The 15,526-nt window shown below is 38.5% G+C and overlaps 1 protein-coding gene across 5 annotated transcripts in view; it reads right to left on the reverse strand.

The window, feature by feature from the left end:
- Positions 1–1,523: 1,523 nt before the first annotated feature.
- Positions 1,524–15,526, reverse strand: part of Rdl (Resistant to dieldrin) — a 77,163-nt gene continuing 63,160 nt past the window's right edge. For 3 of the 5 annotated variants that reach the window (XM_029316763.2, XM_029316762.2, XM_085487045.1), the window contains 4 exons: positions 14,481–14,765; positions 13,626–13,774; positions 11,660–11,819; positions 1,524–11,018 (listed from right to left, as the gene is read on the reverse strand). In XM_029316763.2, coding sequence (XP_029172596.1) covers positions 10,873–11,018; positions 11,660–11,819; positions 13,626–13,774; positions 14,481–14,765 — 740 coding nt within the window. In that variant the 3' untranslated portion in view covers positions 1,524–10,872. The remainder of the gene's footprint in view (positions 11,019–11,659; positions 11,820–13,625; positions 13,775–14,480; positions 14,766–15,526) is intronic. The other 2 variants (XM_029316764.2, XM_029316767.2) reach the window with 2 other exon arrangements.

Here is a 15,526-nt window from a genome sequence, read left to right on the forward strand (position 1 = left end):
TACATTCTTTTTTTATAAAAATAAAAATATTTGTAGGCCAATGCGCGCTAGGATAAGAATTAAAAAATGACGATATCACCGTGTTTCAATGCTCTCGATCGCATTGATTCGATACTCTTTGTCTTCTTCTTGAATGGACAATTGTGTTTTGCACAAAGTAAACCATGAATATTTCGTTAGATTATTTATTTTGAGCTTAGCTCGGCTGAAGGAAAAATACGAAAAATAAAAGGGCAATTAATAAACTCTTATTCTGCACATGTCAATTTTTGAAACTAGCAAAATAAAAAATTATAAAATAATTTTTTCAAGCGAATCGCAGCGATCGGACATTTATATTATATTTCTGTAAAATTCGTGATTTTTTTTCGCCAACACACATTCACTTTCGCTATCACGTGGATCACGATACATTTGTAAGCATGCACGAGTACCGATTGCTCGCGTTCGTCGATTGATGCGGATCGATACCCTTTCGCCTAATTTCTGTTTTGTGTTTAAGGTATATTAGAAATTAACACCTTCTTAAATCTCTCTCGATAGAAGTTAAATCTTTTCTTTTTTTTCTTTCTTTAATTGTGAACAACTTGAGGCGTGCGCGAATATTAACGCGTGTATGCCATCTTACTTATTTGTACGTAGAGTTATTCTGCATTATAGTGATGCGTATCTAGACTTTCGTTCTCTTACGCGAACGTTATTTAGAATATTATTTCAATGAGCAAGTAACTAGGAGAATCCTCATTTTATTTCTCCGTTTCCTTCTCTTTATATATATATATTTTTTGCCTCTATCGGCCGCTAAATTGTTTTCGGCCAAAACGATATTTATTTTCGCGTCTCTTTGGCGTATTCTTTTCCTTCGGCAGTCGGAATGAACGGTCCAATTACTTTACAGTTAACGCGAGAATGTCAAAATATGATCATAACATGATCATGCATTTTGAATGTAGGATGCATTCTTTCACTCCACTTTTCCGTTTTTTGCTTCCACTCTCGCTCGTCCTCGCTCTTTAATTTATTTACAACGAATGCTGTTCGATCCAACTCGCGCTACTTTGTAATTAAAAAATGATCAGTCAAAGAAAGAAATCGCTGACAAGTAGATAAGGTGCATTCTAAGAAAATTTGTGACTTGGCAAAAATTGATTTATATGTATCCCTCAAAAGTTTTATTCTCAATAACGATTCTCGATAGTAAAAATCTTCCAGAGAATTGGATATTGGAGAATTGAAAGTCTTATTCTCTATATATCTCTTATGTATATCTATTTTCTAATCTTCATGCACTGCATAAGAAATTGATGGAAGTAAATATGTCAGAGGTGGACAATTGACAATAATGTTCAATACTCTCACTATCGAGAATCGTTCTCGAGATTTAGCAGATTGTAGTAGACGTAGATTTGCAGCCAAATAATAAGGGGCGCATTCCGTTGAGATACTGGTCCTTCGTCAGTTTCAAGTTTCCCCAGAGGTTGAATCGTTCGATCGCAGAGAATAAGTGAGTAAGTTTTCGTACATCATCATCGACCATGCATTTTATTCGGATATTACAAAAAATGGCCTTAATAGCGCGCGGCTAATCGTAAATGAGGGCGCTTGCCAGGATCTGACCTACTTTTCCTTTCTATTAGCAGAGATGTCTTTCTCTTTTTTATTTTTCCGCATTGGTTTTCTCACATTATATCGTTCAGGCTGATATACACTCAAGAATTTTATTCTTTCAAAATGACTTTCTTCTTCTACTTTTTGTTCTAAGATGGATGACTGTCCCTATGGAGACACAGTATCGCTTTTTCATCTCTCTTATTCTTTATTTTCGGAAAAACGACTTTTGACAGTGAAATTCTCTTATGATAAATTGTTTGATTAATAACGCAAATGCGAAGAAAGCTGAATAAAATTAAGTATTACTGTCTAATAATCGATATTTTTTCTCAGATAAATTATTTGTCTTTTTTTTTGTAATTACCATATCGTTCCTCAATCATTTCTGTTTCTAAAGAATGTTTGTAATATTATAGATACGATATAAAACATTACATATTTAAATCGATGATTTTAATGTTTGCTATATATTTAAACGAGTCGTTAAAAAATAGAGGCATTGTCAATATATTTACATATCTAATGTTTGTTAATAAAAGTGAAAAAAAAAACAGAGCGAGAAAGCGTTTGATAAAATAAATAATTATTTAGCACGATTACGAAAAATAAAATTGTTAGATGTATATCTAGCCTTGTTATTCGCTCGTGACATTCCATTCGTACGTACAATAGAAAGGATCAGCTGTTTTTCGTGCAGATCTGGCGGCCCCCGCGCGAATCGGATAATATCTACAAAATCTCGATAAGTTTCTTTGTCATCTTTATCATCTTTCATCCCCGCAATCTTCCTCTTCTTTTGTCGCCGTCTCGAGGAACAGGAACTTCCGCAATGGGATACAGAGCACGGAGATTCTCGCACGCACGTACATACTTCCGGTGTATGTAGTAGACACGCGGCATTCTTACACAAACGGATACACACCCCAGATTACGACAGACACTCGTATATTCCCCAGATTTCTATATTAGCCTATGTCTAAGCTTATTAATGTGTATATTCGCACTATTGCGCGCCGCACAAGCGAACGTTACATGTCTCTCCTCCACCGGTTACACATCTTACATCGGTTCTCTTTCGTCAGCCTTTTCGTTTTTTCTCCTTTCTCTCTCTTTCATTCTCACTCTCTCTCTCTCTCTCTCTCTCGCTCTCTCACTCTTTTTTTTCGCCTCCCACTGTCGGCATCGCAGCCGAGTAGAAAGTTGCAGGTAGTGTAGGTATACTCGGTACGTGTACCTGTCTACCTAGTGCCGGTATATGTATATATATATAAGTATGTATATATATCATTAATTATATATATAATCGCTTCGAGATGGCAATCGCCCGACCTATAAGGGTATTTTTATGTGTTTGATGTGTATATCGTGTATGTTGTGTGTATATATATTTATACGTGCAGACGGCTGCATATGTCATGTTTATGTATATGTGTATATTTAAGTTACGTGTGTATCTACATTGTCCTCCTTACAGTTTACGATGGTAGAATACGTTTCTACAGTATAATGCAGTTTAGCGTGTGTCTTTAAATACATTTTAGAATTTGGTACTCTCGTCGAGACGACTCGTCGCGCCGCACTCGCCATACTTTCGTCTTCGTTCCTTCATTCAGAGTTTCGTTCGCGTTCGCCGATCCACACTCTCCTGCTTTTTTTTTTTTTTTTTTTTTTTTTTAATGCGAAGCAATGCAAACTTTCCCGTCTTCACACGAGGAGGGACGCATTTTTCCATCGTATTTTGCAATTTCCGTCGATCCAGATCAATCGCGAGAGTAATTCACGAAATGGTCTCGATCGCAATGAATGACATTGGATGCTTTCGATCCTTTGGAAAACGCGAACCGCGATAACTGCATGCAGACTGCATCCCTGAAATTTGATTCGATGATACTCGAAATTCTCAACTGTCCCGAATGAACAGCGGTTAGAGAAATATCGGAAGCAGCTGGTAGAAACTTCGGAATCTCCGGCGACAAGCGAGAAATGTTTCAGGGCTCTGGTTAAATGCAAACGATCTGTATGTTATTGGTATTTCTCGCTTGTGGCACGAATAAAATGATCACGTATTTTTTGCTTTTAAAATTACGAGTCTCTCTTTCCCCAATCTTTTATAAGTATTTATCGATCTATTTACATCTATTTTCTTTAAAGCGTTTTATTACAGTCACAATTGATGAATCTCGTAGAATAAAGATATTTCAGTTGCAATTCGTTTATTTATATTCCGCAAGATCTATTTCGAACATTTACTCAATTACAAATATTTGTGAAGCTGATCAAAATTCTACATCGTATAAATTAACGTAAACATAAAATAACTTGTCACATTTGCAATACGCTACATTTTTATATTCATCGAATATTTATGAAACGATCAAGAGTTGTTTGTGAAATCGTTTATAGAGCAGCCTTGACATTTTCTCCCGATCGAATTAAAAATGATTTTTGACCTACAGAATTTTATTATAGGATCGCAAAGTTACGGAATTAAGTCAACCAAGTCAAAACAAGTTGATCAGCATCGAGGAATCTTTCGTGAAGTATTCCGCGTTGATCAATCGACGCGATCGAGATACATCAACGTTTCTCGTTGTCACTTAGAAAATAGTGCAGTCTCACTGCTCGCTCTACTTCTCGTCGTTTTTTTTTTGTCGATCTTTCTTCCTCTCTCCTTCTCTCGCCACGATTGACTAAAACGTATATTGCAATATGAAGTTGGCAGTTTTCGTTACAATGCAGTTTGAACTGTCGTGGTCTTGTCAGAGTATGCACACCGGCGGCGCGATTCTGCCATATGTTGCATGCCGTCCAGAAGAGTTTTTCGTTCGCGGCAACGATGATTGTACGACGTGAGCACGTGTTCTGTTGATAATTTTTCGCAACTATGATCATTTTTGGTCATGAAATGAAATAATGCAATCTGAGGCAAGACTTGTTTTACGAATAGTTTACATGAGAAACTTCCTCAGACATTTCTACGCGCGCATCAACACTTATAAATATTATAATATTATTTATTAATATATATATATATATTTTTTTTTTTTATTATCTACAAACAATTATATTTCTCTGCTGTAAAACTCAAAATTACTTGTGATTTATATACATCTGTTGAAAATTTGACAACCATGTTTTGAGCAATTTTTACGTTTACATCCGCGGATGAATATAATGATTGCGAATGTCTAATATATAGATGCATTAACAAAAAATTTTATCACACGTAGAATTCGTTCATGTTATTCTTATCTATGCATAATGATAAATATGAGATATATTTATATTTACGAGCCCACAGATTAACTCTTCTAGTCGTCTTTATCGATCTGTCGGTGATCGCGGAAAATATTTTGAATTCGCCATTTTTACATAGATGGTTGCCAAGTAATTAATTTCGAACTGTCGATTATCATGACCTATATACGCTACGAACGGACGTATGGACGAACGAACGAACGAACGAATGAACGAATGAACGAATGAACATACGCGTACTGAGTTTTTTTCGACTCCCCCCCGACGTTCCAGTCTACTTTGGTTTTTTTCTTTTTTTCCTATACTTTAAAAGTAATTTACCTAAATATGTGCGAACAGTCACATTCTCGTGTGCACTACATTTGCATATATATATTATATATATAATATGTATATGTGTATATGTATAATATATATATATATATATATATATATATAATTTTTATATGTATATATGTATATGCGTATATATATATACACATATTATTTCGCAGTAGGTACTCTCTTTGTTTAACGAATACAATGCTCTGTATAAAACTCGTATTTACAAGGTGATCGATTTATATAATATTAATAGTATTCTGTTTTTCTCTCTTCATTCCTTTCTTTAAATCTCAAGATACTTGCGCATCGATGGTGCTCTTTGTAACGATTTTATCTGTTAATGTTATACGCGATATATAATAAGTACCCACCGATAACGCAAGTATCATTCATCCTAGCAGAGAATAGAGATCATTTATTTAATCTTCTTTTAAACGGTCATATATAATATTAACGGTAATAAAAATAATAACGAAGGTAATACTAATTTCAATGAGGCTAATTATAATAATGGTCGACCGTGGCGTGTCTTCCTGGGAATTGACGCGTCTTGTATGTCGATTTGCATTTAACGCAGTTTGTTAAATATTCGACACAAGGAATCGCGTTGAAGTGATTAAATTATCGCAAATAAATGAGATTACACACATTCCTGCTATCAAGTTTTTTTTCCGTTACCTAATCTTTTAAAGCATTAAATTGGTTTCTCAAGCACAAGAATATTAAAATAAAGCAAATGTGTTCAGAAATTTAATTAAGCGTTACGTTAATTATTTTTACGTTAGTACCTTACATAGATGATAACAAGACGTTCTCTATAATATTATAATAAATGAATCAAATGAATGAGGAATAAAACTTCTATATAGGATTATAGCAGATTTGCATAATTGTTCTTAAAGAATTAATTCCCGCAATTGATTATTGTGAATTATGAAAGCATCATTTATCATTGATTACATTAACGATTAATAAATTGGCTTAACATGGCGTATCCGAAAGGAACATTGCTGATTCGCGATTTCAAAACTTCATTACACGTTACATCGCGAGATACATGTACTTTTCATTACATTAATTATTTTATTATTCGTGCAAATAATTAATTATTATATTATTAATTAGTTCGTTTTACTTAATACTTAACTACACACCTACCTAAGGAAGAATTTTTCATCGTCATCTTTCATCATGGACGCGTCAATTCCCGTTATTTGTTTGCCCGGCTTAAGGTTTCAGTGTAAACAATAGGCACGCATATATGTACGTCATCGTATATATGCGCGATTAAATGCATATAGCTATCATAGAATATATCACAACGATAAAACGAGTTAGATCCTCTCTTTCTCCCACCTTTTTCGTTATTATATAGAGACTCCGAGTAGATAACGGATGTACAGAGTTATATAAATTGCACACAATGCTTCCGGTTAGGGCGGACGTGGAAGTGTATCGATACTTACATATTATGTACGAGCGTAGCCGAAGAAAGAAACGAACGAGGGTCAGGCACGCGATTTGCACCTTCTCGCGCATCGTCGTTATTTGCATTGTCGCGTGACCGAGAGAACCGATCAGAAATCGGATGTTTGAATGTTCGACACGGAAAATGTGAGAGCCAAATAAGTCGCTGCGATCACTCGATTAAATCCGCGATCAAGAATTATTATCGCGCTTGTGCTTCGTGAATACATAGGGCGTAAGTCTGTGTCGGATGTTGTATAATCGCGTTCACATACCTGAAGAAATACGAAAAGTCAGTCGCGTTGAAAGAAATTTTATTGCGGCAACTGAAATCCGATTAAAATTATAACGCGATTTTAATTAATCATCTTTGAATGCAACATGTGTTGAAAGATATAAAAATGACGTAAGTAAATTGAAAATGTCGAGATTTTCTTAATATTCTACTCATGAGAATTTAATATTAACCATATTTTAGAATCAAATTTTAATTTAAAACATTTTTTAATTTATGTTAAATGCTTTTTAAGTATTTTATAAAATACTATTTTTAATATTTATTTAGAAAAAATCGCGCATTTTGAATCCGCGCATATATAAATTAAAATTTTTAAAATCTGATGTAAATACTTAAATATTTTTAGTTTTAACAACTAAACGATTTTACGAAATAATTTTATATTTTTCTGTTTTAAGCGTTTTTTGCATAATTAAAGCGTTGTTCTCTAGATAAAAGAAACCCTGTTAATTAAATTTAAGCATATCTTTTAAACGAATGCTCATATAGTCGTCGACTCGTGATACTCGTAACTTTCAATGATAGAGTCGATAAAGATAACTGACGTTATCTAATAAAAATCGCACGATTCCGCGTTTTCACATTGGCAGAACGTGACGCTCGAATCCCTCCTTCGTTTCTCTCAAATATCTGAGGATAGCGGTCCAAGACAGAATCCCCGGCTAAGGATTCCTATTTTCATAAAGAATTCTCGCGGAGTACTAAGGCAAGGATCTCGTTATTAAATGAACGACTGACAGCGTCCGATATAACTGGACTATTTGGCGATTGCGAAGTAGAATGGAGGACAAGAATAGAGAGCGGGAGAGAGAGAGAGAGAGTAAGAACGATAACGTAGAAGGGGCGAGAAAGAGTCGGAGGGTGGGTTGGGCGTGTCAGCTGGTCGATATCCTGAATGGCAAGCTTCTACGGCCCAGCTTGCAGTCAGCCGCTAGGTTCGAAGGACGAGAGAGAAACTAGCAAAAAGAGAGAGTGCATATATATATAATGTTTTATAAGTTTTCCCTTCGCGCGCGCTTTTTCTATATCGCAAATATTAAAAATTATTCTTTATATTATAAATGTTTGAAAATTGGCAAACGCTTGAGTTTTTAAAAAGTTGAGCATTAAATTGGATAATAATAAAATAATATAATAACTTTAATATGAATTTTAAATTTAATAAAGTACTAAAACTTTTATATTTAATTAATTTTAAATCAAGATTAATAGAATTTTAATTGAAAATTAAATTTAATTATTAGAATACACAATTTTCTTGATTAAAGAAACAAGAAAATGGCATTTACTTATAATCCAAGCTTTGCTAAGAAAGAATTGACTATTTGACAAAAGAAAATGCTAAGTTGTCAGAACAACCTGTATATGTATAAGTAAAGAAAGCTCTCCTAATATATGTTTTGGAAGCTTCTTGTAAGTGTGATCGATGGTTTGTAATGGTGAGCAGAATTTCAGAAAGCGCGAGTAGCGAATAAAAAAGGGAAGTAAAAAAACTATGCAATCAACGTTAATTAAAAGTGATAAAAACATTTCTCGTGCAACGAAATACTTTGCGGAATAAGAAGATTATTATACGTTCGGAGCTGAAAGCAATCCATGTAGATAAAAGCAAAATTGTATCTCATAGTTTCCATTTTCTGCATATATATAAATGTGAGTGCCATAGAGGATATTGACAGAATTAGTAGCGATTTAAATCGAAATTAAAATTCATTGCGTCACGTTGACGGTATAAAAAGACACACAATTAAAATATAAATCTCTCGATAGAAAATGTTTCAGTATTTCGCGAATAACAAGATATTCCAAACGCGGTTATACAAAATTTATTCTCATTATTTCTCCGCCTCCATTTATATATAATCGAATAAAAGACACGTCCATTAATTTTAATTCATTACAAATGATACAAATATATATCCGCGTGACGTTAATTATATATTCATTGTTCTCTCGCGAGAATCTTCTTCAGGCAAAAGTAGATATATCAGTGCAATATACGAGTGCCGAAAGAGAGAGTTGTATATTCTGTCTTGGCTCGCTATCCCCATCTTGATTTTCTCGACTCTATTGGAATGTTTTTTACGTCCGATCTATAATCGTCATACGTCCCTATGTAAACAGTCGCGACTACGTAGTACGAGCTAAGAGTACTCCCGATTGAGCCGCGCGCACACGCACGTATACACGCGTACAAAGAGAGAAACATCCCCGACGACGAAGTAGACGAAGAGTTACGCGATTTCACGATATGTAGCGACGACGCGCGCAAGTCATATATGTATGTGTATATACGTATACGGAGAAAAATACAAAAGTATCGCGCTGTTAAAAATCGTAAAAAAGTTCTACGAAATGAAAAGAGAGAGAGACTTGGCTTTTGCTTGGCCATAATCCAAATAAATGCGGATGCTGAGAAGAAGCCGCTACCGTAAAATCGAAGCCGTTTTCGTCATAAGCGTCCCGTATCGCACAGAGTTCCCTAGTTTTTTTTTTTCTTGTTTTTCGTAGATCTCGCTTATCGATCGTTTGTACGCGTCCTGCGTACGCGTGTGTGCACGCACGTATCTAATATGCATGCACGCGCGTATCTAACGCGGCCGCGTACGCGCGCCATATATATATAGATATACATATATATATATATATAAATAAATATATATATATATATATACATATATATATGGTTAATATACATATACTTATACTGTACTTACTTAAGTAATAAGTCGCACCAGTCTCCAATAGTACATCGTTTATATCTTCATTCGGAATATGAACTTTCCTGTCCGTCGTTTCTTCATTCCGCGCTCACCTTCACGCACACATTCACGCTCGTGTCATTCTTTCTCTCTTTCTCTCTCTCTCTCTCTCTCGCGTTCTCTTTCTCGCTCGCTCGCATGCACGCACACACATGCCACCGCACGATTTCCGCTACGTTTCCTCCGTCCGCGTACGAGCGCTGCAGACGGCGTGACAGAGCGACGATTTATCCTCGACCTCGACGAACGTCGATAATCCTATATTTTTCCGTCTCCCCTCGAGCCGTTCTCGATTGAACTGTCGCTTCAAACCGACGAGTCTCGGTGTTGTCCTTAGCGTTAGTTAACGTTACTATATAATGGTGGCTAAATTGACAAGTGTTTATATCGAAGGTATTTTCTCCGTTTAAGAACTAGGAATACCTAGAAATACCTGGCAATGTTTTATGGTATGTATGCTCGTAGAGATTCGCTTTCGGAAATTTTTGAGCCTCTGTTTTGCCCGTTTACGCCGCGACATATGTAATATAGGTATCCTTGTACATCGCGCGACACACGTGTCTATACATATATATATATATATATATAGATATATAATATATATATATGAGTCTTTTAACGAAGACACCTCGTGGAGAGCGAGACGTTAGCCGAGACTTTACGCGAGGTCGATCGTTGATTGACGAACGAGAGCATCTTTGTCTGGAGTAATAATCGCGACAGAAGCCACCACGCAGTAGTTGGAGCGCGCGTTTGGTCAGCCGCGTCTCTTTCGGAGCGACACGAAAGCGTTCGCTTTTTTCTTTTATACATACTTTCCGTTAGATCGCGAGTAAGTGGTCTTACTCCGAGTCTAATACGCCCGCTGTTAACTTCGCAGTCGCGAAAGAAGTCGCTGAGCGTCCTCGAGATGGACATGAAGCGCTCTCCTGCTCGCGAGCTGGTCTCGCTTGTCGTTCGCTTTTACTACTTGCGCCTCGAAGTGGCCACCAAACGCGCCTGGGATTCGCGTTCCTCCGCACCGTTTTTTTTCTCGTCTTCCTTCTTCCTTACGAACCGGCTCTCTCGTCTTGTCCCTCCTTCAAGTGCTCGATTCCGCCTGTACTTTTTGCTCTCCCTTCTTCTCGATACGAAGCGCCTCGACGTCGTCGTTTACTTCGCCTCCTCGAGCAGCACGAGATCGTCTGCAACCACGTCGCTGATGTGGAGATAAATGATCCAGTACATCAGATTGAAGCAGACGAAGCACACTGGGAACACGATGCGGGAATACTTGTCGATGTCCGACGGCGTGATGCCTGTTTAAGGGAACGTCAAGATGACTTAGAATAAGTGGCGCATGAGAGTAGAGGGAAGACAATTGCATATTTCAGTGAGCTTCCGATTTCGCGCGGTGCCGTTTTCTCTCGAGAGAGTACAAGGAAAAAAGCGTCTAAATATAGTGCATCGTAATGCTTGAAAATAAATCGTATGTATATATATATATATAAACATACGTATGTATATATACATAAAAATTTCTCAATGCAAGAAGCTTTTCATAGCATAACGTCAGTGACAAGCGATTTCGGACGGTGATTGAAGCGCAGAAAGATATATGTATAATACACAACGGTCGCAGGCCCGTGGCATCATCGTGTATATATATATATATATATATATGTATATATAATTATATTATTTTATAATTTTGAGAAAGAGTTGACAAACCATTCTCGATATCAATATTAAGCCTTATCAGGCTCGGACGATGATGCCACGCCAGTGGTCTCACAAGCTCGCTGACGGTTAAGCCGTACAGTGACGTTTGTTATATATATATATGTATATATATGCCCCGTTCAGAAGCTCGTTGAAATAGACAGCCTGCCAAGCTAAAAATATTTTTGTTTGATAGCTTGCCAGGCGAAGGGTAAAATAGTGTAGTAAATGTGCGTACATGGTCTACTCATACCGTAGAGCTTGGTGATGTCTTTGCCAGGATGAATAATATGTTGCGGCGCGCCCGCCGATTCCTCATCGGCGCGACCGTTTATGGTGTTCTCAAGTGTCCCACCTTTGCTGTGTGCCTTTGGGTCGTGCACCTTGAACCGCACCTCCTGGACAACACGGGACCACTTACAAGAGACACGGCAGTTCGCCGTGGGGTGTTCCTCACCCGAGGTTTACCCCTTACTTTGTCGGACATTGTGACATGCGACACCGAGGACCGGGCATTGTGTATTTTTTTTTTTTTAATCGTTTAATAGCGGTGACGTCTGATTTTTACGTGATTAATCGGGGCGATCGGTGTTCGAGAGACTCACCTGCCTTTTTAGTTTCGCGCCGTTGCGCGTCTGTTTTGGCTTTTATTCGGCTAAACGTAGTGTAAAAAACGAGGGAAAGTCTCTCGTAAAAGGACCGCGGTTCGTAGAAACGCGCGGTGCGACGGCTGCTCGTGCTCAAGCAAAAGAGATTTGTGAAAATTCGAGTTAGAAGCTGGTGTATATGGTGCTATTTATATAGATATATCGTCGGGATGGAGAGATGCGGAGGAGGGAATAGATTTTGTATTTATTTGACGCACAAAATGATTGGACGCGCAAGATTATTAGAGTTTCATTTTTGATCAAATGAATATTAATGACTGCACACACAGACATTTTAGATATATATTGGAGAATGCTGTAAGATATGCTGTAAAAAAAATTGTGGGATATAATTTTGACAGTTTTATTATTTTTATTATCAAATGGACGCATCTCTCTCTGAAAAATAAAATTAATAAAATTATCAAAATATCAAATCTAGTAATATCTGTCTAACATTTCAAAGAGAATAATGATCGAGCTGTAAAAATCTTGGAAGAAATATATAATTATTAGGAATATATGATTATATATATAATTATATTATAGTGTATCGTCATATTTATCGTCTCGAGCGTCTCCCGCCAAATCATGAATAATGAATTAACTTTCCAGCAATAATTAATTAAAATGTTTTATTCTGTCGACCCTTTACGAGCGTTTTTTGTCGTCCGTCTCGTTCATCCCTGTCGTCCGTTCATTTATTTCTTTCTTGTTCCCTCTCTCCCTCATAATGCGCTCTTCTTTTTCACTTTTTTTTTTCGGTCCTTTAATATTTTTCATTTTCCCGCTCTACAATATCGAAGATTAAAAGAAAATTTATAGTGCGTCGTATTCATGGGTGTCCAGCGTGTTGCGCGGCCGAATGGGAATTCATCTCGCAGAACCTTTTAGCTTTTGACCTTTTACGAGTCGCCTGCTGTTTCTAGTTTTTTAGGAAAGGGGGAAGAGTGCATATTTAAATCGCGCGATGGTATGTGCTGAGCCGGAACGAGGATAATGCTCGGCTCCGTCCCGTTGAGCCTGCCCTTGTGACGAGGAGAAGAGCTCGATGATTAGCTCTAATGTCCCTTTTCTGTGTGTGCCGATGATTATCGAAAAGATTTGTTTTTGGTCACAACTGTCACATTATTCAATACCACGTGCTATCTTGTTCGTTTAAATTTCTATATCATTTAAAATTGATGGGACTTTCTTCGTTGTGCTGATGTAGGCGGAAAACAAACATCGATATATATTTATCTAACATTTTTAGTAGCACGTGAATCCCCTTCTCTCTGCCGAGAGCCGTAAAATGATGAACCAAGTATTATTATATGATTATGCCATGAGAAATATAATTGTGCCACGATCGGCGTCTGGATGTGCCGATCGCGTATGCGCTGAAAGAAAGCGTGTTAACTCGTCCAGAGGAGCATTAGTACGTCTGGATCTCCTGGTAACAAATGTCGCGGTGACGAAACGACATTCTGTATGGAAGAGAAACAAACGAGAAAAAAAGAAAAAAAAAAAAAAAAGAAATTCGGGCACGACGACACTCCGGTCGACGTTACTCACAGTTTGCTTAGGCGCGTGATCGCCATGATCGCCGGGCACGCGCGGCGGTCCTGGATTCTCGCTCGCGGCCTTCATGCTCTCGGCAATCTTTTGGAAGCGATTCTTCCGCATCTGAATCCTCTTCGCCATGTAGCCCACCGTGGCGTATTCTGCGAAGAAGAAGAATCCACGGGAATGAAAACACGTAACCATTCAATGCCACGACACGTCTGCCACTGTAAGACCCGGGGGGAAAAGCCCGGTTTTTCACGGGCCCCACTTCCATCCGTCGAGAATCTCACTCATGCTTGCGCTCCCGGTACTTGTGTAGAGCTCACGTGCAGATGAAAGAAAGCCATTTCCCTGGAAATCCTGCTGCCATGCAGAGCACCGCGATGGCGAAGTACCTTGGTGTCGTACGTAATGAGGTACTCGCGATCGCAGTTATGAAAACGCAACAATGTGTATATATATATGTATGTGTATATAAATATATTATGTGTCATCAGGCCGTGTGTTCGGGCTAAATCGATCGAAATAGATAATATACCCGCGGGACTCTCACCGCATTGATTTTTCATGCTTTTGCGATTGCTTCGTGAAAATCAACGATTTACGAGGCGCCGTATCATCATAAAATGATAGTTTTTCCAAACGGGCCCTCTCTTATCGTCGCACGATAAATAACGATTTCGAGGAAGATGGGTCTCTTGCATTTGTCACGTGAGCCCTGCACAAGTATCCGTCTACGATACTCTACGAGCTCGCTACTGGAACGGCACGGCTCCGAGCTATACGGAGTATATGAGAGGACGCAGGATGGAAAGCTTAATGGCAGCGACGTAAAGGCACGGAAGAGTACACGATCGCACTCACCGAGCAACGAGGCAAAGACCATGACGAAGCAGGTGCCCAGATAGACGTCGATGGACTTGACGTAGGAGATCTTTGGTAGCGCCGCGTTCGTCGAGGACATTAGGGTCGTCATAGTGAGCACAGTGGTTACTCCGAGGGCCACCCGAGCGGGGGTCGCGTTTCGGTTTAGCCAAAAGCTCACCCACGATATTATGACAATCAGCCCCGAGGGTATGTAGATCTGGATCAGGTAGTAGCCCATCGACCGTACGAACTGGATCTCGCAGGCCAGCCGCGAGTAATTCCCTACGATTAAAAGATCGAAGGTCAGGACAGGGAGACGGAGAGGCGCTATTTAATGTCTCTTTATCTCCCGTGCTCACTGTCCTTCCTCCTCACTATTCGTTTATCTCTCTCTCTCTTTCTCGCCTTCTCGTTCCCTTGCGTGTCTCTCTCTCTCTCTTTCTCTCTCTGTGTGTGCCTTCGATTTTCCTCCTTTTCAGCTTCCGTTCCATCGCTGGCCTTTGCCAGGAAAAGCGGTTTTATTGTTCGCGAGTAGCTCTCTCCGTTTCTTGCGTCGGCCGGAAATACGACGCGCCAGAGCTGGCTGGATGTTAAGTGAAATTCTCGTCGTTGATGCGCGGCGACTCTTTGTGCGGCTCGTTGTTGTTGTTATATATACATTATGTCCGCCGATGTAGATGTCCGTATATGAAGTGCTGGCGGCGTTCAGGAGGTTCGAGATATACATATGCGATTGCGAAAGGAGAAAAGAATCGACGAGGATGAAAAATCCGAGCTGCCTCGCAATTCGCACATATCCTATATAATGGCACTTTTCCGTTTTAGCGAATCGGCGACAATTTATTTCTTGCGCAGCGAGGAGAAAGAAAGACATTAACCTGCCCTTCCATGTCGTTAGCCATGAATGTGCATCATCTAATCACCATCTGCGGTGTAATCAGTGGATAATTACGAGCGTACGAAGCATCGAAGGATGAAAGTTTGAAACGACGTTCGTGACTGCGTAAGATTGTTTTCGACTCGAGTGCGTCGTTTCATCATTG

The sequence above is a fragment of the Nylanderia fulva genome, unplaced genomic scaffold, assembly GCF_048542155.1.
Source record: "Nylanderia fulva isolate GAGA-0341 unplaced genomic scaffold, ASM4854215v1 Scaffold5, whole genome shotgun sequence".
Lineage (NCBI taxonomy): Eukaryota > Metazoa > Arthropoda > Insecta > Hymenoptera > Formicidae > Nylanderia > Nylanderia fulva.